The following is a 22,799-nucleotide window of genomic DNA, read 5'->3' as shown; positions in this document are numbered from 1 at the left end:
TACTAGAGAGGTAAGTCTGGGCGGGGGGGAGAAGTTCTGAGGTAGAGAGAGGGCAGGGGGAAGTCATGGCGGGAGAGGGTGTGGGGCAGAAAGAGGGTGGAGATGGTGGCAGGTCCTGCCGCCATATCCTAACCCCCGTCCAGGTCCAGGCCCAGGACAGCATATGCTCCCTTACTCCGAGGAGCCCTGGTGGTGCTTCCCAGCCCCTTAGTTTGCAGCAGTAGCCATTTTGGCACTGCTGCAACCCTGTGCGCTCAGAAGTTCAGGATTGGGCTGTCAATCAGCAGGTGACACTTTTCACACAGGTGGAAATACACACCATCCCCTAATGATGGCAGATCAACATGCTATTAAAGTATTAGTACTAGAGGTCCATGAGAACATTACAGGCCTTAAATGAAATGCAACTTGACCCCACCACACTGGGACATAAAAAGTGAGGCTTATATTTGGAACTACAGGTGGAGTCTATTTATCTGTGTTAGTTCTGTTCCGTGACCCTGCTCGAGTAAGAAAAAATGTGTTCTGCTAAACTCCATAGAGTTACCTGACACTTGGGGCTGGAAGGAAACTATTATCAATCCCCTCCCCTCCCCTCCGTTCCGCTCCTTCCCCTCCCCCTCCTTCCCCTTTCACAGGTGGGATGCTGAGCTTTTAAAAGTCCAGTCCTATGCATTTCTACTCAGAAGTAAGTCCCATTCCAGTCAATAGGGCTTACTCCCAGGAAAGTGTGGAGAGGATTGTAGCCTAAATCTCATGCTTTGCTTGCTGGAAAGGCTTACTTGCTGGGCTGTTTTGTTTGTGTCTGCTAGAGCAGGAGAGCCTGCACCATCTCAGTGGGGGGGAGGGGGGATTTGGCAAACACTCCCTGGGTTTTTTAAAGCAATCCCCTCTCCTCCTTCTCCTGCCTCCCCTCCTCAGCCCTCCCGTTGCCAGCTGTCCTGCTTCCTTCACAGGTGGGATGCTGAGCTTTTAAGAGTCCAGTCCTATGCATGTCTACTCAGAAGTAAGTCCCATTCCAGTCAGTGGGGCTTACTCCCGGGAAAGTGTGGAGAGGATTGTAGCCTAAATCTCATGCTTTGCTTGCTGGGAAGGCTTGTGGCTGGAGCTGGAGAGCCTGCACCATCTCAGTGTGTGTGTGTGGTGGTGGGGGGGGGAAATTTGGCAAACATTCCCTGGGTTTTTTAAAGCAATCCCCTCTGTTGCTACTGCACCTGCCGCGCGCGCGCGCGCGCATGTGTGTGTGTGTGTGTGTGTGTGAGAGAGAGAGAGAGAGAGCGAGCGAGTGAGCAAGTGAGCGAGCTCGAGCGCACTCCACCTTGCTGAACGTGTTCTGGTTACGCAGGGTTTCCCCCCCCCTTCAGCCTCTTTGCTGGCTCAGGGGCTCCAAGAGTGTTACTGTTCCTTTGCAAGGGGAACCTCTTGGGCTCCAGGGCTATTTCCCTGCCTAGGCGAGGCGGAGCCTTTTTGCAGTGTTTTGGGCTGCCTTGATCCCATTGACTTGAAAAGGACACCAGCCAGGCAAAGGTGTGTGTTACTTTCAGTTCCCCCCACCCCATTTGAGTTGAGACAAATAGATTGCACCTGTATTGTTTATTTTCAAAACAAATTTTTGCATTGGAGATTTTCAATACCAATAAAAACAAATCTGCAACAAGTTTTTTTTTTGTTTGCCTAAAATTGGAAAATGCTTCTTCCTAGTGGAAATATCAACAAGAACACCCTGTACCACTAATAGCTTTTAAGATCTAGTACCATGACAGAATTAGTCACCGTGACAAAATGAAAATATTTTGAAACAACTGCTTTAACTTTTGCATGCAATTCAGATAAACAATATTCCAGCAGCTTGAAGTACTGATACTGGAAAGACTAAGGCCCTAATCCTATCCAATTTTCCAGCGCTGGTGCAGCTGCAATTCAGTCCCAAGAAAAGGGAACAAATATTCCCATACCTTAAGGAAGCCTCTGTGACTGCTGCCCCACCACAAGATGCAGTGCATGCCCCACTGGCACAGTAGCACTGGCATTGGAAAATTGGATAGAATTGGGCCCTAAAAGTATGATTTTAGGAAAATCAGATAGATTGTTTACTAAAACCTGGACATTCCTTAAATACCACTATACCAATTCTCTAGTGACCACATACTATAGTATTGAAACACGGATATAACTCATCTTAATGAGCAGCCTTCACAACATGATCATGATCAGCAGGGAGCATGAAACTTTTCCTGTGGTCAGGAAGTCTTACAGAAATGACAATGTTACCATTGAATTACAGTGATTCATGTCATTTTGGAACCCTTGTCCATACCGCACAAGAGGTAGGCTGACCTCACTGCAAACCACAGAACGTTACAAAAATATTCTGGTGTTTACTATAAGTTGAGGAAGGACACAGAATCAGTGCACAATTCGCAGAATTTGGAACAATCCTGAATCTTGTCATCAGCTGATGGAAGGTCAAGAGCATCTTCTTGACTTCCGCAGAGCAAATCAAACTGAAGATTAACATGGGGAAAATGCTCACAACTACTCATTTTCTGATCTGCTAAACAGCTGATTTAGCTGATTTTAGCTAAACAGAATAAGTATCCTCACTATGAGTTGCTTCTAGTGGAAATGTCAATTATGAATTACCAATATTTGCCCTTCTAACAATAAACTAACAGTTACTTTCAGCAAAGATATGCTTTTGCACTGATCAGCCAGGCCCAACTGACCAATAGAAGAGGTACAAAAAGATTACAGTTTCCAAAATTTAGAACTGCAGAAGAAAGAGAAAGCACGGGTGTTTTGTGCATTGTTTTCCTGTATCTCCATAACACCTGAAGAACAAGCTGCTGGTGTAATTACTGTTTGCATGTCTACCTTGGAGGAAAATACAAACGTTCCACATCGGATATTAATAGAGAAGAGGTAACTCTAAACAATGTACATGTTTTGAAGTTTTTTATTATCCTCCAACCATAACCAATATCCTATCCGTCCTTTCTCATAATTTTGCCACACCTCTTTTCTATTCCTTAATGGAGAGCACTGAATTGTCCTAAAGTAAGGAATAGGAAGCTTCAACCATGTGCACTTCCTGCCCTCCCCCAAGTCACATCTCCAAGCATTCACTTTAGAGCAGTGTTCTTCAACCTGTGGGTTGCAGCCCCAGTGGGGTCATGAAGCCTCATTTAGGGGATCATGCCAGCTATTCAAAGCCTATGCAAGAGAGGGCTGTATCCAATACAATAATGATACTGGCTTATCAAAACTGAGTTCTTGGTATAATCCTTCATAGCCTTTTTTCACTATCTTGCCCTGCAGTTTCTAAGGCTGGCCCTGCTCAGGATGATACCTCACAGGGTTATGAGAACACAAGAGGTAGGGGGAAACAAGGTGGGTAGGGGTGGACAGACTGGGTCCCAAGAAGACAGCAGGATCGGTGGTGGGTCCCCAGTCTCATTATTTATTTATTGGGGTTGTGGCCAGTGACGTCGCTAGAGGGGTGTGAGCCGCACCAGGTGACGCGCACTGGGGGGTGATGCGCTAAAATCGCGGTGGTTAGGAGTAACCCCATCATATTATATACCGTTGGATGTGGAATTTCGAGCAGAATGCAAGGCACAAAACCAGAGTGAAATATCTCCTTTCTATCAAAAGTTATGGCCACAAAACCAGAGAACAAAAAATGCATGGATCTCTATGGAAAGTGAAAGTGAGCCGTATCACATGTTTACTCATGAGTAGGCAAACTCGCCTTAGTCCGTTGCAAAGGGCAGGCTGAGAGGAATCCAGTCCTGATCCAATGAATGCAGCCCCCAATAACACCTAAGAAGGAAGTCCCTCCCTCCAAGCAGATGAATGTATTGAGCCCTATGGAAAGTAAAACTAAGCCTTATGGTTGTGTTTACTTGCAAGTAAGCAAATGTGCCTTGGCTGCTGTGGAAGATCAGGTGAAGGAGAGTGCAAGGCTACCAGAATGGTCCTGATCCTATGCACCTGCACCTAAACAAGTGCTCCAGAAGGCAGCCTTCCCCCTCCCCAATAAAAAGGATCAAAACAGAGGCTTCAGCTGAAAAAGTGAACTTTTTGAGACTTGCAAAGCCAGGTGGATCCTGACAGTGATCTGGTTTAAACAGAAGTTCTTAAACTGAACTGGGCACTGGGTAGGGCTGAAAACCTTACTGATTTTGGAAAAGAGGGTGTTACTGCAGGCAGGCTACAAAGGAAATTCACTTGGTGGTTCAGGGCTGGCTTCTGCTTATTTAATTAGTTGTTTTACTTTAATTATTTATACTTATTTATTTTCATTTGCCTGATGATGTCATTTCCACCATAACATCACTTCTGGTAGGTCTTGGACAGATTGTCATTCTAAAAAGTGGGTCCCCGTGCTAAAAGTTTGAAAACTGCTGCAATAAGGTGTTAGTAAGTTGACACCCTGGGGGTGTGTGTTTGTGACACCACTAGTGACCAAAATCACTACAATCACAGTTTGGAGGAATAATACCATCATGTTATATATCAATCAATGTGTAATTTCATGTAGAATGTGTTCTATCTTTGTTCTATCAAAAGGTACAGCCAAAAAACCAGTGGGGGCAGAGCGATGGTACATCACCACACCTACCACCTGGGGTGTTGCCCCGCCCACTGCATAGGGAGTGACACGCTGGCATCCCACACTGGGTGACGCGAACCCTAGTGACGCCACTGGTTGTGGCACAAAAAATGTTGAAGACCACTGCCTTAGAGCCACTATCACTCTTGCTTTCCTATGGCTAAGGGAAATCTTCCCAAGTAATCAAATGGAAGTGAGGAAATAATTACTGCCCACTTCCAGTACTATAGATACAAGTGATAAATATTCCATGATACATATCCCTGAAGCAAATACCACAAAGACCAAACCACTGTGTATCATCTTAGTATAAGGAAATCATAACTGGTTCTCAAGAAGTAGCAGTATATTATTGGTTCCATATCAAATATGTTTGCTATAAAGGGCTTAGAAAAGTGAATTACACTCAGTTAGCTAATTATAATTAGCTTTTCTGCCTCTAAAAACAGAAACAATAACCAAAGTACATTTTATTTATCACTTTTAATGCCCAATTCTATTCTCTGCCAGTCCAGAGCATGCAGCACTGCTGACAACATGCTGCATGCTATAGTCCAGAAGGAGACCAGACAGCCCAAGAGTAAAGTAAAGTAAAGAATAGTTTTACTTATCTTCCCAAAGGTCTCCAATGGATCTCCTCAAACCTTGTCCAGCTCTTTAGCTGGTGTAAGTCTGAACAGACTCTAGGGGTAGGTCTGGGCCAAGAAGGGTATACAGAATTCCACATGTGCTAGTGCTGCCAGGATCTAGCCCCTCTTACCCCCAGCCCTGATATGGCCATAATCTGGTAATGAACCATCCTGTTGCCAGCTTACTGGTGACAGAGAAAAATGGTGGAGGTTCTATAGGTCAGTGGCACCTGCATATGGACTCTGGCCAATTGTGCTAACATGCCCAGCCCACAGAAGAGCAGAGCAGCTTTCACACCATCAGCCCAGGACTTAAAGTGGCAGATCACAAGATCCACCACCATAAGGTCTGATAGGATTGGGTCATTATAGTCCTTCCTTTGTTTACTGAGCTCTCCAAACCTTCACATACTGAGAGAAGACACCACCTCTCCCTAAAGCTCTCTGGTAAGCCAAGATGACTTGAGAGAAAGACAGGGATTTCTCTCATTTACAGTGGTATTTGCAGAAGGGAGGAAACCGCAGAAGTAACCCACACTCCTTGATCCTTTCTCCAAACTGTAATGCAAAAGTGAATCTATCAAAATTCCTTTTGGCTAGAAGTACTGTTTCACTGGTAAGCTGTTGAGTAGAATTGTGGGTGCACGAGGTTATTCTTTTTCTTTCCATCCTCTGTGCTCAAAATCACTTTTCTCCTCTCTGTATCTTTCTCCTACAAACAAAAAAGAAACTTGGGGGAGGGCAATTCAGAGCTGAAGTATAATTGAGTATAATCAATCAGCCTTTCTCTGCTTGCTCTTTTCCCATTCAGATTCTGCCTCACTAGGAAATTTAAAGTTTAAAAAACGAAATAGCGTCTCAAAACTTGTAGTAGCATTGAACTTCAAATCATATCTGTTCTTTGAAAAAGGTGTTCTCAGGCTCACATATATAACCATATGTATCTAAAAATTAAAAACACAGCTGAATGGCAAGGCAACAAAATCAAATTTAAAAGCAGTTAAACAGGAAAAAAAAATTGGCATTTTGAGGTGTCATTTGACCACATAGGTATTGTAGTTTCCAAACTTTCTGGAGCAGAAATTCATTACAGTCTCAATTATACAGAACACTGGAAGAAATATTCTGGTGTTGGTTTGGGGTTTTTGGAGGAAAGAATGTGTCCTGTTTAATTCTGAAGTGTATTTTTGTAGATGTTTGTGTTGGAACAAACGTTTGTATTCTAGGTATGAGTCTCTGTCCCTTTACTACTTCCTTTATGTGGGAGGAAGATGGAAAGCATTGCCCTGTAAACATTATGGGGACTGACAGCAAGTCATTAATTAACTGGAGCAACACTGAGTTATATTGGATATAGAGCACAAGCAGCAGGGTTAGGAAGCTATTTCAGATAAAGGCTGATTAACCACAAAACGTAAGTAAACTTTTTACCAGGAGCTAGGGAAGCATTCTGGTTTGGGTCAAAGCAGCCCTAAAAGGATGAGATCACCCAGAAAAAGTAAAATTTATAAATTGGCATGTGGTAAGACAGGACAGCAGATCACAGAGAATAAAAGGTTGCAGAGGAAAAAGGTACATACAACAACATTTGGAAGAGGCCAATGTGTAAGCCAATGTGTAAGCATTTATACCAGAATATATATACCAGAATATGGTATATACTAGTGGTTCCCAAACATTTTAGAGGCCTTATAGGCTGCTGCCTGATTTATAAATGCCAAGGGGCGTGGCTATAATGGTGATTGGACAGCGGTACTCACCCCCCCCTCCCCATAGCAGCTTCTCTTACCCTCCTGAGCTTCTGCAAGGGACTTGCACCAGCCCGATGAGCGCTTAGGATTGTGCTCTCAGTGGGATAGGAATATCACAGAATACAAATCCTGTAAAAAAAAAGTCAGGAAGGGGGCATACTGCGGTGGTGTAGCTTGGTCTGACGAACAGGATAAAAAAATCCAACAAAATAGAAAACTCAGGATTCCTCCACAGAATTATCATGGATGCAAATAATAGTTCAAAATAATAGTTTAGGACTGGGGACATGCAGTCACCCTCCTGATCAAAATGCTGAGGATGATACTGAGTTGGAGAAAGAGATCAGGGAGGGATCCAAAGAAGAAAGTGCTGTTGTAATGGTTGTATTCAATTCCATCATGCAGATTGGGAAAATTCACGTTCAGATCATGACAAGACAGAAAATTTCTATCACTAATGGCCCAATTCTATCTGGGACTTGTGCTGCCAGAACTTTTCCAGAGCACAAAGGTCTTTGGGGTGGTGTGAAAGCCAGGCCACTGCCTCATGCTTCCAGGCTGCTAGTGCAAATAGGCAGAAGGGTGCCTCCTGCAGGCTCCACAATTCTTGGTAAGTTGGCAGTAGGAGCAGAGATGGTTTGGGGTGTTCCAGGGAGAAGAGGGGAGGATAGAGGCAGAGAATGGACAGGATGGAGTGGTTCTCAGCAGCAAAAACACAAGCTGGACCTTATCCCCGATTTTTCAGCCTGCCCTGCCCCATTTTTCTCCTTGGACTTAATGCCAGCAAAATAGCTGGTGTGGGTCTGAGAAGACCCATAGGTGGCCAGGAGGCCTACCCAGAGATAATTAAAAAGATTGAGATGCATAAAATTATGCATGGTGTAGAAAGAGAAGTTCTTTTTCCTTTCTTGCAATACTATACTCAGGGGTCATCCAATGAAGAAGTTGGTGGGAAATTTAGGGTGGACAAGATAAGGTACTTCTTCCCACAGTACATAATTAGTCTGCAAAATTCATTGCCACAAGATATGGTGATGGCCACCAATTTCGACAACTTTAAAAGGGGATTAGACAAATTCACAGAGGACAGGTCTACCAACAGCTGCTAGTCATGATGGCTGTGTACTACCTTCATATTCAGCCACATTATGTCTCTAAATACCAGTTATCCAGGAGTAATGGTAGGAGAGAAATATGTCTGTCCCTCCTGCTTTCAGGCTTCTCAGAAGCAGACAGACCGCTGTGGGAATTGGGGGCCCAATCCTATCCAACTTTCCAGCACCGATGCAGCCCTGAGGTAAGGGAACTAATGGGACTGCTTTCCCACCACAGGATGCAGCACATGCCCCTTTGGCACTGCTACACCAGCACTAGAAAATTGGATAGGATTAGGCCCTAAGATGCAAGTCTAGATGGGTCCTGTGCCTGATCCAGCAAGGCTTTTCTTATGTTCTTATGATTTCTCTGCCATACCCATGTTTACAATGCTGTACACAAGGATTACCAAGAGATAATATGTAACTGCATGGACTATGTGCAGCACATCACCAGTCTTTTCCCAAGACAAACCTGTTTCCAACCTTATCTTTCTCAAGATAATATGCTTCAAAAGCAAACAAAGCTAATCAGTCACAATTCAAACACAGGTCAACCAAAACAGAATTTGTCAAAGTGTTATCAGTGACTTCCATGGAATTCTCTGTAGGAAACCACTCCTATTTCTCTGAACGTATCCAAATGTTGGACATTTTCAAAGAGACCATCTGGATAAGTTAAATGTGCTGTCATGACCTCTCTTTCAGAGCCTCACCTTTCTTGGTTATTTAATCATGCGTACCAATCTAAAGCCTCCAACCATTTCATTTCCTTCTAAGTTATTTTTCTTCTTAGCTATTCACTTCTTCCTTGGATTATCTCCTCTCATAGTGTGAAAAATTATTTTGCATATTTCCAGTGAATTTCATCCACGAGAGGTCAAAAGATGTATAAATCTGCTGTCAGGTTTCTTTTACATCTGCTCCAGTTGAGTCTTGATATTCACCAGGTGTTTTTTTCCTCTCTTATTTATGTGTCAGTAGTATATGTGTTAGCAATCCAACTAATTATTGGATGATAGATATGTGCCTCTAGGACATGCAAAAAACATTTCCCATGAATCAGCTCTTAGATGCACTATAATGCAAAAAAGGCAGGGTTGATTTTAAACAGATGTAGACTCCTACTTTACAAAGCAAAATGCCAAAGGGCTAGCCCTAACAAAATCTAAAGTGGATACTCCCCAGAACTATTAGTATATTCTATGACATTCATACCTACAAGCGCAGAATCACTGCACTACACTGCAATCACTGCATTTATTCACTGTTGTGAATAAACAATAAAGGGCATGTTAAGAAATTACTGCTTTTTGGCAGGTAGGAACAGGCATTAATCCACTAGCTAAATTCAGCAGAAGAGACATAAAAGGAAAAATTAATATTCACTCTATTTAAGACATATTTTATGCCATACAGTTTGTAAGTATTAGTTTTCATATATTAGCTGTCATAGATTTACTCAGGAAAAAAATTAATGTACTTAGCAAAAACAACAGAAATGGAACACTAATAATAACAACAACAACAACAACTTTTTTTATACCCCGCCCTTCTCCCCAAAGGGACCCAGGGCGGCTTACAACAGGTTAAAAGCAGATTAAAACATAATATTAAAAAACAGATAAAAACACTAACATATTAACAAATATCATGAAAACAGTAATCAGATAAAAAATCAGGTAAAAGGAGCATAGAGCAGCAGATCATAGGAATCACAGATGCAGACGTTTAAAAAGATGTTAAAAAGGCCATGAACTCAGAAGGCTTGTTTAAACAGAAAGGTCTTCAGGCCCCGCCGAGAAGTCTCAAGAGAGGAAGCCATTCTCAAGTCAAGGGGAAGGGAGTTCCATAACGTTGGTCCCACTACTGAGAAGGCCCTATTTCTTGCCGCCGCCCCACGTACCTCCCTAGGCGGCAGCACTTGTAAAAAGGCCTTCTCTGATGACCTAAGAGGACGAGCCGGATTGTACAGAAGTAGGTGGTCCCTAAGATACCCTGGCCCAGAGCAGTAAAGGGTTTTAAAGATCAAAACCAGCACCTTGAATTGGGCCCAGAAACGAATGGGCAGCCAATGTAGCCCCTGGAGAAGCGGACTGACAGAGTCAAACCGCCTACCTCCAGTAACCACACGGGCCGCCGCATTCTGCACTAATTGCAGTTTCCGAACCGTCTTCAGGGGCAGCCCCACATAAAGCATGTTACAATAATCTAACCTCAATGTCACCGTAGCATGGATCACCGTGGCCAGGTCTGCACGATCCAAGTACGGCTGCAGCTGGCGCACCAGCCGAAGCTGAGCTAAGGCTCCCCTAGCCACAGCCGCCACCTGGGAATCCAGGAGCAGCTGCGAGTCCAGGCGGACCCCCAAGCTGCGGGCCTGCTCCTTCAGGGGGAGTGCAACCCCATTCAGCGCAAGCCGATAGTCCAGCACCTGCATCGAGGATTTCCGAACCAGGAGAGCCTCTGTCTTATCTGGATTTAATTTCAGCTTGTTAGCCCCCATCCAGATCCTCACTGCTTCCAGACAGCGCTCCAGGCCCTCAACCGCCACCCTGGAGTCTGGAGGAAAGGAGAGATAGAGCTGGGTGTCATCAGCATATTGATGACACCCCACTCCAAACCCCCGGATGACCTCTCCCAGCAGTTTCATGTAGATGTTAAATAGCATGGGGGACAGAATTGAACGCTGCGGCACCCCACACCTCAAAGGCCAGGGTGTCGAGCAGGCATCCCCCAGCACCACCATCTGGGACCGACCCTCCAAGCAGGATCAGAACCACCCGCAAAACCGTGCCTCCAACTCCCAACTCGGCCAATCAGCCCAGAAGGATACCATGGTCAATGGTATCGAAAGCCGCTGAGAGGTCCAGCAGGACCAACAGTGACATACTCCCCCTGTCCAGTCCCCGGCGTAGGTCATCCACCAAGGCAACCAAGGCAGTTTCCGTCCCAAAGCCCGGCCTGAAACCAGATTGAAAAGGATCCAGATAATCCGCTTCATCCAAGACCCTCTGGAGTTGGTACACCACCACCCGCTCAATTACCTTGCCCAGAAACGGGATGTTAGAGACTGGCCGGTAGTTGTTCAACACAGTGGAATCCAGGGAGGGCTTCTTCAGGAGGGGGCAAACCACCTCCTGTTTCAAAGCGAGTGGTAATGTCCCCTCCATCATGGAAGAATTGACCACCCTCCCTGTCCACTCAGCCAGTCCACCCCAGGCATCAGCCAAGCTGGGCAAGGGTCAAACAGGCAGGCAGATGGCCTCATACTCCAAAGGAGTCTGTCCACATCCTCAGGCTGTACAAGCTGAAAAGAATCCCACAACACTGGACAAGCAGTTGCCAAGGGAACATCGTCAGACATTGTCAATGTGGCATCCAAGTCATGACGAATTCGATAGATTTTATCTGCAAAATGTTGCGCAAACATGTCACAGCAACAACAACAACAACCACAGTATTTATATACCGCTTTTCAACTAAATGTTCACAAAGCGGTTTACAGAGAAAAATCAAATAACTAAATGGCTCCCTGTCCCAAAAGGGCTCACAATCTAAAAAGCTGTATTCCGTGTATTCCTCCTGGTCCACTGGAGGGGCCTGATGGAGGAGGCCCCGCACCACACGGAACAGCTCTGCCAGATGGCTGTCAGCAGACACAATGGTAGCAGAGAAGAACAATCTCTTTGCTGCTACCACCGCCACTGAGTAGGCTCTGTAATGAGCTCTACTCCGTGTCTGATCGGATTCATCGCGAGTTTTCTGCCACCGTCGCTCTAGACGCCTGCCCTGCCGCTTCACTATTGTTGCTTCAGAACTTCTCTTTCATCACAACAGTTTATGGTTATCAGGTAACATGCAATGTGCAAGGCCACATCTTTCTTGCACAAAGGACCTCCGGTATACACCCCCAATGGGGTCTTAGACATCTGTTTCTAGGACAGTAATATAAATTACTGATTCATAAATCAACAAACATTGAAAGCCTCTTCCAAAGTGAAGTTCTACATGCTTCATGTGAAAACATTACATGGAGGCAATAAAAATTTCCTTATAAACCCATGAATATGCTCATCAATTTCCATCAGACCCTGCTTATGGATACAGTTTATGATATATCCATGGATAAGTAATGACGATGTAATGTCTGCATGTGGTGGCTCATGCTATCACATCTCACAAACAGCCCTGAACTACCCTCTAATATCTGTAACCCAGCAGTGGCTTCTACAGTAAGCAGTATTACACATGTTAACACATCAAAAACACTAAATTTAACTGCAGCATGAACGTAGAGAATTTCATAATGCACCCAGAGGTTTGTCAGCATAATGTGTGCCTCCATATTCTTATCAGAAAGGATGTGACAGAGCACTGAAAGTTCAGATCTTCAGCATCTTCAATCTGACGTTTTTAAGCTGTTTCAGGAAGCTGCACTGGACCTTCCTTCTAAAAACACTGAATTGCCACCCAATGTTTCTATTTTTCATTCACTGCTATAGAACAGTACTGTAGAACAGTGCTATAGAACAGCAGTATTCCACTGCAAGATACTGAATGAATAATTTGACAGAGATCATAATCCATACCTCTCACAAAGGTTTTACAGTCTATTGTAAACAACAAAGAGATACAACTAATGTTTCAATCCCAAACGGATTAATCAAGCTAGAAGCTGACTGAACGGAAGCTTCCCAAATGTCAAGAGATAGTCACATAGGAGCACAATCCTATTCATGTCTACTCAGAAGTAAGTCCCACTATGTTCAATGGGGCTTCTTCCCATGAAAGCGTGGATAGGATTGCAGCCTAAGTACCTTCTCTTCTTAATCCCTCCAGAGAAAGCAAGGCTATAGGGTTCATTTAGCCTAGGAAAAAAAAAAAAAATAAGGATGCAATCCTAAGCACACTTATCAGAAAGTAAGCACTATTGAACAAAATGAGATTTACTTCTGAGGAGATATGCCCAGGATTGTTCTGAAAGAATGGGAACTACTGCTACTTTTCAGGAATATTAAAAGCTTCCCATAAAGAAGAGAGAGAGATCAATTGTCCTCAGATTCACAGGATGTAATGAAATGGGTTTAAAAATTTGTAAAGCTTCTTAACTACAGAAACACAGTAACATCAGTGGCTTCACTGAACAAGTGAAGCAACACCTTTCATTGGGCCAGCTTTACTCCCCACTATAACATTTTGTTACACATTAACTAGCAACTGAAGTTTTTACCAAGATAGTTTGAGGTGATAGGTGGTCCGGTCAGGTCACACAGTACAGTACTGATTGCCAGGGCTGGTTGAAACTATTGAGCTTCCAGGAGACAGCCCAATAGCATCACCTTTCTTTCTGCTGGTGCCACTGCCTCCCAATATTGTGCACCCTTTATGTGGCTCCTTCCTCTGTGCAGGGTCTTGAATCAAATGAGGAAAATGTTAGGACTGCTCCCTGGAATGGGGGCAAGGTGAGGGAGCTCTGAGGATCAGCACACAGCAGTTCCTCTGCGCAGGCTCTTCCAATGAGAAACAGGTAAAGTTTAGATGAAAGAGCCCACATGGATGAAGAGGCAGGTAAAGAGGCCAGCTCTGTCCATAGCACACTGGGGGGAGTTGGCATGTATCTGTTTACTACGCCCCCCCCATCTGCCACAGATGCAAACAGCACTGTTTGCTTCAAGGACAGGCTAGCCCTGCTGATTGCCTACATGGCTACATCAAAGTAGGATATCATGGAAAAATCCATGAATAGATGTGACTGTGTGACAGTCCTTCACAAAGGTTTCTCCTTGCAATGTCAACAACAAAATTGTTTGATTACTATGTGCAGCTAGACAAGCCTGAATGGAGGAGACCATTCTTTTTCTGAATTAGCAGCAGGTAGGGAACAAACATCAGCACAGCAGCACTAGTGGCATGTGCTGGGTAGCAGGCTATAGAAGTGCAGGGGTAGCAATTTCCAATAGTCTAGAGTCTTTGGATTAAAAAAAAAATAAACTCCACAAGGGTCTGGTTCTCACTGTTAAATATTGGCCACCTCCTTTACATTGAGTCTTCTGGTTTAACTATAGTAGTCTAAAGACAGGTAAGGCAATATCTTTTATTGAACCAATTACATTGAAAGAGCATGCAAGGTATTTGAGAAAGTTACAAAAACACTTTCTTCAGTCAGAATTCCCAGTTCAACAGCTAACTAGCGATACCCCCCCACACACACACACACAAAAGGTTTTATAACGTATCAGACATATATATTCCAAATGTTTAGACATATCAATACTCTGCAGCGGGGGGGGGGGGAAGCTGCAGAGTTTACCAAGCAATTGGTTACAGAGTCTCAATATAACAGATTGCAATCCTACACTGGACAATGAGACTTACCATACATACTTAGAGCCAGGACTCCAGCTTTTAGCTTTCACACACACCAAAGGTTTGTTTACAGAGCAAAAGGATTAAGACCTGCAGAAGAAACCCAAGATTTCCAGGAAAGGTATTGAGAACAAAACGGCTAATATTATAATGCCGTTGTACAAATCAATGGTAAGGCCACACCTGGAGTATTGTGTCCCGTTCTGGTCACCGCATCTCAAAAAGACATAATGGAAATGGAAAAGGTGCAAAAGAGAGCGACTAAGATGATTACTGGGCTGGGGCACCTTCCTTAAGAGGACAGGCTACAGCGTTTGGGCCTCTGCAGTCTAGAAAAGAGACACCTGAGGGGGACATGATTGAGACATACAAAATTATGCAGGGGATGGACAGAGTGGATAGGGAGATGCTCTTTACACTCTCACATAACACCAGAACCAGGGGACATCCACTAAAATTGAGTGTTGGGCGGGTTAGGACAGACAAAAGAAAATATTTCTTTACTCAGCGTGTGGTCAGTCTGTGGAACTCCTTGCCACAGGATGTGGTGATGGCATCTAGCCTTGACACCTTTAAAAGGGGATTGGACAAGTTTCTGGAGGAAAAATCCATTATGGGGTACAAGCCATGATGTGTATGCGCAACCTCCTGATTTTAGAAATGGGCTATGTCAGAATGCCAATGCAAGGGAGGGTACCAGGATGAGGTCTCTTGTTATCTGGTGTGCTCCCTGGGGCATTTGGTGGGCCGCTGTGAGATACAGGAAGCTGGACTAGATGGGCCTATGGCCTGATCCAGTGGGGCTGTTCTTATGTTCTACAATTCCCTGAGGATTTTCCTGGGGAGATACATGTCAAGGTAGTATCCATGCTTCCGATGCCTCTTAATAGCAAAACACTGCTGCATCAGCTTTATCCTCCAGGACTGTCCTGATCCCAGCTGGGTTGGACTGTCTCTTACTTTCGCCACCTGAAGGAGTCAACTTTCCTCTAAGATCTCATAGACAAGCTGTACTGTATTATCACATTTCTTACCAAAAACTGAAGATGTAAAGTTGCCTAATCGCGCACTGGCCATCATGCCATTACGTAACTGGCAGGTCAGGAATAGTCAGCAGTGAAAGTGGACATAAGATATACAGTACCCATGGAGGTCCAGTGCCATACCTGGTTGGTTGCCATCCACCATCCCTATCCTTTCCCTATTTTATCCTAAGGAAATTTTAGGATTATTGTTAGCTCAGTTTGATTTCAAACAACCCCTAACAAAATACATGACATCAATCTAGAAAAAACTAGCACCCTTTGTTTCTACATATGCACAATCAGTCTCACAGCTTATAAATACAATAAGTGCTGTGTCACACAGGGAAATTCACCTTTCAGCTACTCTGCATGCAGGTACCAGGGGAATTTAAAAGGTGTTGAGGGATAACTAGCCCCCATTATATTTTCTTAAATATCAATCACACAGATGATGCAGATGAATCTGGGATGACTGGTGATGAGGACAGATCCCAATATTTGCTGAGCCATTTGTACATATAACTTGAACCAAACTGTCTGTGTACTCCCACTATGGGTTCATAGTTCACTTCATGGAACTGTTACTTCACTACTAGTGCTTAATCTTTAAAAAGGGAGGTAGTCGGTTTTAAGCCTCCCTGAAAGTCCTATTCAGCATTTAGGAACCTCTGCTCATGATGTTAGATGTGTAGAAGTGGGCTGTGATTAGTCAGTTGCAGGGGGACAATGCACTCTGGACATGGTCAGATGCACAATTTTGTAGATTTCTTTCCCACATTCTAGGGTTGAACAATGGTTCTGAAAATCATGGCTAATGACTGCTGGCTGAAATCAAGCCCTGTACACAAAGTACTTGTCCATGTCAGCCAAGAAAGGTTAGCCAAGAAAGGCTAACCAGAGTTCTGGCTTGTATACCCAGCTCAAAACCCAGCTCCATCCAACACACCATCCTGGTGGAGCTGTCTGTCCCTGATGCTTGAGCAATTTCTGAGGAAGTTTATAATGCCACCAACATGCCTTTGAAGCATGATGCCAAGAAGCAAGATGATCCCTTAGATAGAGATTTTCAGAAGCTGCAGTTTACCTGGACCATACATTTACCTGGGACTAGTAATACAGTGGGATTTACTTCCCAGTAAACATGCACAGGGTGAGCTGCAAGTGCTCCTAGGCAAGTGAGTCATTAGCTTCCCTGCAGGTGAAAGGAGACTAGCTAGATGAGCTTTTACCTGATCACTTGTACCTGATCTTTCCTTCGCCCTCAGCATCCCACTCCGGGTGACCAGATGTCATATCCGGAAAAGAGGACAAGGCATTCCAAAATGTAGGACATCCAAGAAAAATGTAGGGCACGACAACATAAAAGCTACCAATATTTGTATGTTGATTTTATGTGGTTAATTTAAGCACTACTTATTATTTAAAACTATATTGCATATAATTGACAAGAAGGCTATGCACTGCCTGCAGGGGCTGCTCACAGGGGAAAAGACGACATTAAAGTTCTTTTCCAGGACACAAGGCTTAAAAAAGAGGATACGTCCTATAAAAAGAGGACGCCTGGTCATGCTGATCTCACTAACCTCAGAGCCACAGACAGACGTGCACGGTAGGTTACTTGGCCAGTGGGATCGGAGTGTAAGATCCCCTGCACCACCTGGACTCTAAAGTGCACTAGGGGCCCGATCCCATCCAACTTTCCAGCACCGATGCAGCCGCGGAGTAAGGGAACAAGCGTCCCCTTACCTTGAGGAGCCCCCGTGACTGCCCGCCCCACTACTGGAGGCAGCGCGCGCCCCACTGGCAGGGCTGCATCCGTGCTGGAAAGTTGAATGGGATCGGGCACTGGCTGTGCCTGGCTGCTGGGAGGGGGACGCCTCCTTACCAGGGCGAGAACTTTGGAGGCGTTGCGGTCCTTCTCCTTCGCCCGGGGCGCCACTTTCTCCGGCTCGTCCGCCACCTCCATGGACGAGAGCATGGGCACTGCGGCGGAATGGGGATGCGCTGCGCCGTCGTCCTCCTGGCAGTGCCCCGCGGGCGAGACGCCCTTGGCTTGGCCGTCGCTCTCCATTGTCCCCGCTGCAGCTGCTGCTGTCCCCGCTGCTGCAGGCTGGGTTAATAAGAGGCTGGGCTGCCGCCCCGGCTCCTCCTCCCTCCCCTGCTTTGGCGGGCTTTGCTCGGGCGAGCCCAGGTGGGGGAGTCAGCAACCCGACGCCCCGGATTCCTGGGTTTCCTGTCCAGCTACCCTCAGCCCTGAGGGGACTGAGGCGGCTCTGCCTGCGGCTTGCAACACCCCCAGGAGGCGAGGTGGCGCTTCAGGGTCCTCTGCAGAAGCTGCTCTGTGGCCAAAAGAGGAAAGAGCCTCTCGTGGGACTCAAACTCTGCAACCTCTGGTGGAAGCCAGCGAGATAATGTGGCTCCAGCCAACCTCGGCTTCGCAGGGCAGGGAGGCTGTTGACACACTGCAGGCTGGGCAGTGCACTTCCCTCCCTCTGCAGTACAGTAATTTTCTCTGTGGAGAGAGAGAGAGGAGGGAAAAAACAAAACAAAACACCCTCAAGCTTTACTGTTTACACGGGATTCACCCCAACTTTTTTTCTCCTCAGTTCCAGGCCAAAATGGAGAAAATGCCAACCTTTAAACAGAAGAAAAGCATCTTCTGAAGAGAGCCGTGGCTGTGTTCCTGCCAGTACCTGACAGAGGTGAACTTTGGCCTCAAGTCTTCCCTTTCAACATCCAGCTGGACTCAGCCTTGCAACATGTCCTCAGTTTCCTCACACTTCAGCTGCAAGCCTTCCTTTGCAGTTACTTGACAGCAAGCCCCACTGAACTCAGGAAGACTTGCTTCCAAGGAAACCTGCTACCAGCATGAGAAGAGAGGCTGGTCCTTCCTTCACCACACCTTCATATAAGTACACATATCCAAACAAAACTCCTTTCAGCTGGCTCACCAAACACAACTCACCTTGACTTTTGCTCCATTTCCTCCTTTCTTTCCTTGGATGTATGCATACAACAGAAATAATCCTTAATGCATGCTCTCTTTCCTTCTTTCCATTACTTTCCAATACTTGCTACTTATGGGTATTTTGTCCTTGTAGCAAACAGATTTTTTTTTAAATTCCATTATGGACAAGCAAAAGAACGTGCAACAAAATAAAATTCCCCTCCAACTCTCAGTCCTTCTTTCTCTCCTTTGCCTCTCCCACACCTTTTTGTGTGGGCTTCTATCCTGCTTCCAAAAGTGATGGAAATTCCTTGTGGGGTAGGAACCTAGCTTTCTAGCTTATGATGCTACACACTTGCACGCGCATGCACACATACAACATGTTCCGTGATTTCTTATATAAAATCATATTTATAGCCACCTGTTTTCACTCTCTGAGTGACGGCATTCCAGCAGACACTTTCTCTTGCTAAATGATGTTGCATGGTGGTAGACAGGTAGAGGGGAGAAGAGAAATGAGTGGGAGGTGCATATAATTACAGTGTATTTCTTCTGAGCTCAGAGGGCTGATCAAAATGTGTTAGTGGGCTGGATGTGGTCCACAGGCCGTGTGTCCAAATTAAGGTTTTCACATAAACATCTTGGATGAGTGAGGTGGGAGCTCACTTGTCTCTGCAGTGTGCACAGTGATGTGTCCACATTCTTGCAGGGATAAACCAAATTCGAATGAATCTTCTTTGTCCTTCAGTGTCTCTCCTACTGAGTGAAAGACATAAATACAGTCTTTAAATCTACTTGTATCAAGTGTTTTAACCAATCTGTAAAGTGTTTTAATCTAATCTATTGGTACTTATGCAAGAAAGTAAATTTACAATGATAAGTCTATCTTCTATGGACAGAAGTGTGTTATCTGAAGTACATTTTTCCTATCTGGAGTATGGATCTAAAGCACGTCTTCCTAAAAACAGAAAGAATATATTTATGTTTCTAAAAAGAAAAAGAAAAATGTCTGATCACCCTTACTACAACTTTTTGTCTATAATATTTTCTAGATTTGTTAGCTACTAGACATTTCAAAAGCTCATTTAAACTTTTGAACTGTATAATTTTTATGATGTTGTTCTATTTGGCAGCAGCTAAAATTGTATTAAATATATTCAGTAAACCAGACATTAGCATCTCCAGACATCTAGAAAGAACACTTCTCGGCAAGGGTGGAAACCACATTTGTTGGAACAAAGGCCAAGCAATACATATGCAAGTCCATTTATGAAATGACAATGAACTTTGTTTAGAAAGCAAAAACCTGTCATAATCAAAATTTTCAGGAATTTTAGTTTCATCCGCCAAAGATGAGTGTGACTTCCCAAAAATATAAATACCTCCATGGAGAGAGGGTATAATAATAACATAGCACTGGGAAGGGGTTTTCTGCAGAATGTTGCATATAAGCAACAGGGATCAAATGTGTGCACCTTGTGGACTGGACAGAAATAAGTTAACTGCCCACCCCTATCATTTTCCTGATTTAAATTCCAAGAAAAAACACCCCCCCACACACAAATCAAGTATCTATATTAATGTAACTAGCTAGTCATATCAGTGACTAGCCAAGTTTTCATTACAAGTTTGATCCACTGTATGTGCATTTCATTTGGTGCATATTAAGCAAAAGAGTCTTGGATTGCATCAACTGTCATTGCTTAGCTTTTCTGGTATTTCTTAACATAAACATGAGCATACCATTTTCAGTCCTATCATGACTCCATGAAGATAAGCCCTTCTATGGAAGGTAATTCCACAAATTTTGCACAGCCACTTCATTTCATTTACATTCTTTCCTGAGATTTGATATGCCTTTGTGTGGGGTACTCTATATTAAATACAGTACAATAATAAATATTAAAAATATTTCTGCTAAATTGTTCAGTTGACTATGGAGACATTTCCACAGTAATTGCTGGGCCTATTAATCCATAGCTGGCAGTTCTCTTTCCTTTGCAGAGGCAAAGCATCATGTCAGAATTCAGAAGGGTGGGGGGAGGCCAGAAGTGTACTGAGGGCTTTTGGTGCCCAGGGCACCATGACATCATGATGCTATGCAGTGTCATGACATTAATTAGGGTGCATGCGCTCAACAGCTTCCCCAGTCTGGAAGCTACTGGAGTGCTCATGCTCACTCTGTAGCTGGCTGGGCGATTTCATCTGACTGGCTGCTAAGAGGGCGCATGCGCTCCAACGGCTTTCCAAGCTGTTGGAGCACTCTGTAGCCGGCCGGGCGATTTCACCCAACTGGCTACTGAGAGGGCGCATGCACTTCAATTGCTTCTCAAGTGGGGAAGCAATTGGAGCGCATCCTCTTGCACCCACCCTCCAGTTCGCACCCACGGCACAAGCTACCTTGTGCCTCAGGGGCATTACGTCTCTGGAGGAGGCGAAGATATTTCAATAGGTTCTAGGATTTTCATTAAGATTTAAAAAAAAAAACTTGTTCTTGGTTGTATTAAAAATTAGATTCCAGAACCAAAACACCGCAATCATTTTGAGAACATTAAGATCAAACAATTACAGTACTTTGTTTTCCTCATAATAAATACTAAGCAATGAGCAGAGGTCAAATTAGCGAATGTGTACACCCCTTACATTAGTGATATTCATAGCCACACAGTACAGACATTCCCCCATATCTGTGGGGATATGTTCCTACTGCTACCGTGGATTCCCAAAATCTCAAATAGTGAACCCTATACTGTACTTACTATGGTGCTGTCCTAAGTACTACACTAATCAGTAGTGGGCAGCAATTTGTTTACAAATACTCAGGGATGGGAACTCAGGTAACTCGAGTCTAAGTTGCAAAAATCAGCATTTTTCACTGACTCGTGTACACTTGAGTCAGCTGTGCCACTGACTCAGGAATTGACTCAAGTCTGAGACCCATGCATGAAGACTCAAGTCTGCCTGTGTCTGGGTGTGCCCACATGTTTTTGTGGCATGAAAGACCTCGTGGGGCCCTCGTTCAGACCAGGCAAGTCAAAGCCATGCCTGACTTGCCCATCCCTGCAAATACTTTGCAAAAGGAAGCAGACAGCGAGAACATCAGACTCATAGCTGCTAGAGGAACACTAGAGGAGACAGCAAGAACACGAACAGGAAGCGGAGTCTAGCATTTTCACTAACTGTCTGCTTCCTCTGCTGTCCACTTCCTGTTAGAGTTCTTACTGTTGCCTCCTCTAGCATTCCTCTAGCACAGTGTTTCTCAAACTGTGGGTCAGGATCCACCAGGTGGGTCACAACTCAATTTCAGGTGGGTCCCCATTCATTTCAATATTTTATTTTTAATATATTCGACATGATGCTACACTAGTATGTGATTGCATGTGGGGAAACGTTACATACCTGTACTTTTAACAAGTTACTATGTATATTCTTTTAACAACGATAGTAAATGGGATTTACTCCTGGGTAAGTGTGGGTAGGATTGCAGCCTAGGATTGTTAAAAATGTTCCTGCTTGATGATGTCACTTTCGGTCATGACATCACTTCTGGCAGGTCCTGACAGATTCTCATTCTAAAAAGTGGGTCCCGGTGGTAGATGTGTGACAACCACTGCTCTAGCAGCTATAAGTCAAGTGTTCTCGCTATCAGCTTCCTTTTAGAAAAGCTTCCTTTTGCACAGTATTTGCAAAGAGAGTGCAATGAGTTATGAGTGCAATGGGGGGGGTGGTTTGAAAACCATTGATAAATGAAACCATAGATACAGGCCCTGCAGATAATGGGGGGACAATGACTACTGTTTACAGTGAATTGGCTAGAATTAACAGCACTGTTGAAGAATGCTTATACTATTTCCTTTTCAGGCATATGAAAGGCAACATGGCTGCTATGTTGATATGCCAAAAAAATTAGGTAGCCAGCTGTTGTCATGCATTTCCTAGACAGAGGTTGCATTTAAATTTGAATTGGTAGGAGAACCCTGCAAAGAAGAAAGTCAAGGAAAATAAAAACAGTGAGGAGAGAAACCAAGTGCTATTTCAAGCAATTCCCCACTAACACAACAGAAAGGAAGATCATGTATCTGTCTCCTTCCAGGAATGGTTTGGCATACTATCGGCTCTGCAACAACCGGAAAATGCTACTCTGGGCTCTCCTTGGATTAAGAGCTATTTTCCTTGCTTTATACCAGCCTTTAGAGCAGTGGTTCCCAACCTGTGGTCCACAGGTGGTCCGAGTGACCCTGAGAAGTGGTCCCTGAGGTCTCAGGAAAAAAAGATGGTAAACTTTATCATTTCCAGTGTCTCAACAAGTGAGCATTCCCTCATGGACCACTGAAATGTCAGCTGTGGCTGTAGGTAACAACAACAACTA

At 44.4% G+C, this 22,799-nt stretch overlaps 1 protein-coding gene across 4 annotated transcripts in view; it reads right to left on the bottom strand.

Annotated features, from left to right (window-relative positions):
• The window catches only part of ENPP1 (ectonucleotide pyrophosphatase/phosphodiesterase 1), a 62,976-nt gene extending 45,160 nt beyond the window's left edge, over nt 1-17,816 (bottom strand). For all 4 annotated transcript variants that reach the window (XM_066614651.1, XM_066614659.1, XM_066614668.1 and 1 more), the window contains exon 1: nt 17,369-17,816. In XM_066614651.1, the coding sequence (XP_066470748.1) occupies nt 17,369-17,554 (186 nt within the window). In that variant the 5' untranslated portion in view covers nt 17,555-17,816. The remainder of the gene's footprint in view (nt 1-17,368) is intronic.
• Nucleotides 17,817-22,799: the final 4,983 nt, after the last annotated feature.

The sequence above is a fragment of the Tiliqua scincoides genome, chromosome 1, assembly GCF_035046505.1.
Source record: "Tiliqua scincoides isolate rTilSci1 chromosome 1, rTilSci1.hap2, whole genome shotgun sequence".
Lineage (NCBI taxonomy): Eukaryota > Metazoa > Chordata > Lepidosauria > Squamata > Scincidae > Tiliqua > Tiliqua scincoides.
The sequence above is the reverse complement of the archived record's forward strand: the minus strand, read 5'-3'. Positions and strand labels throughout refer to the sequence as shown.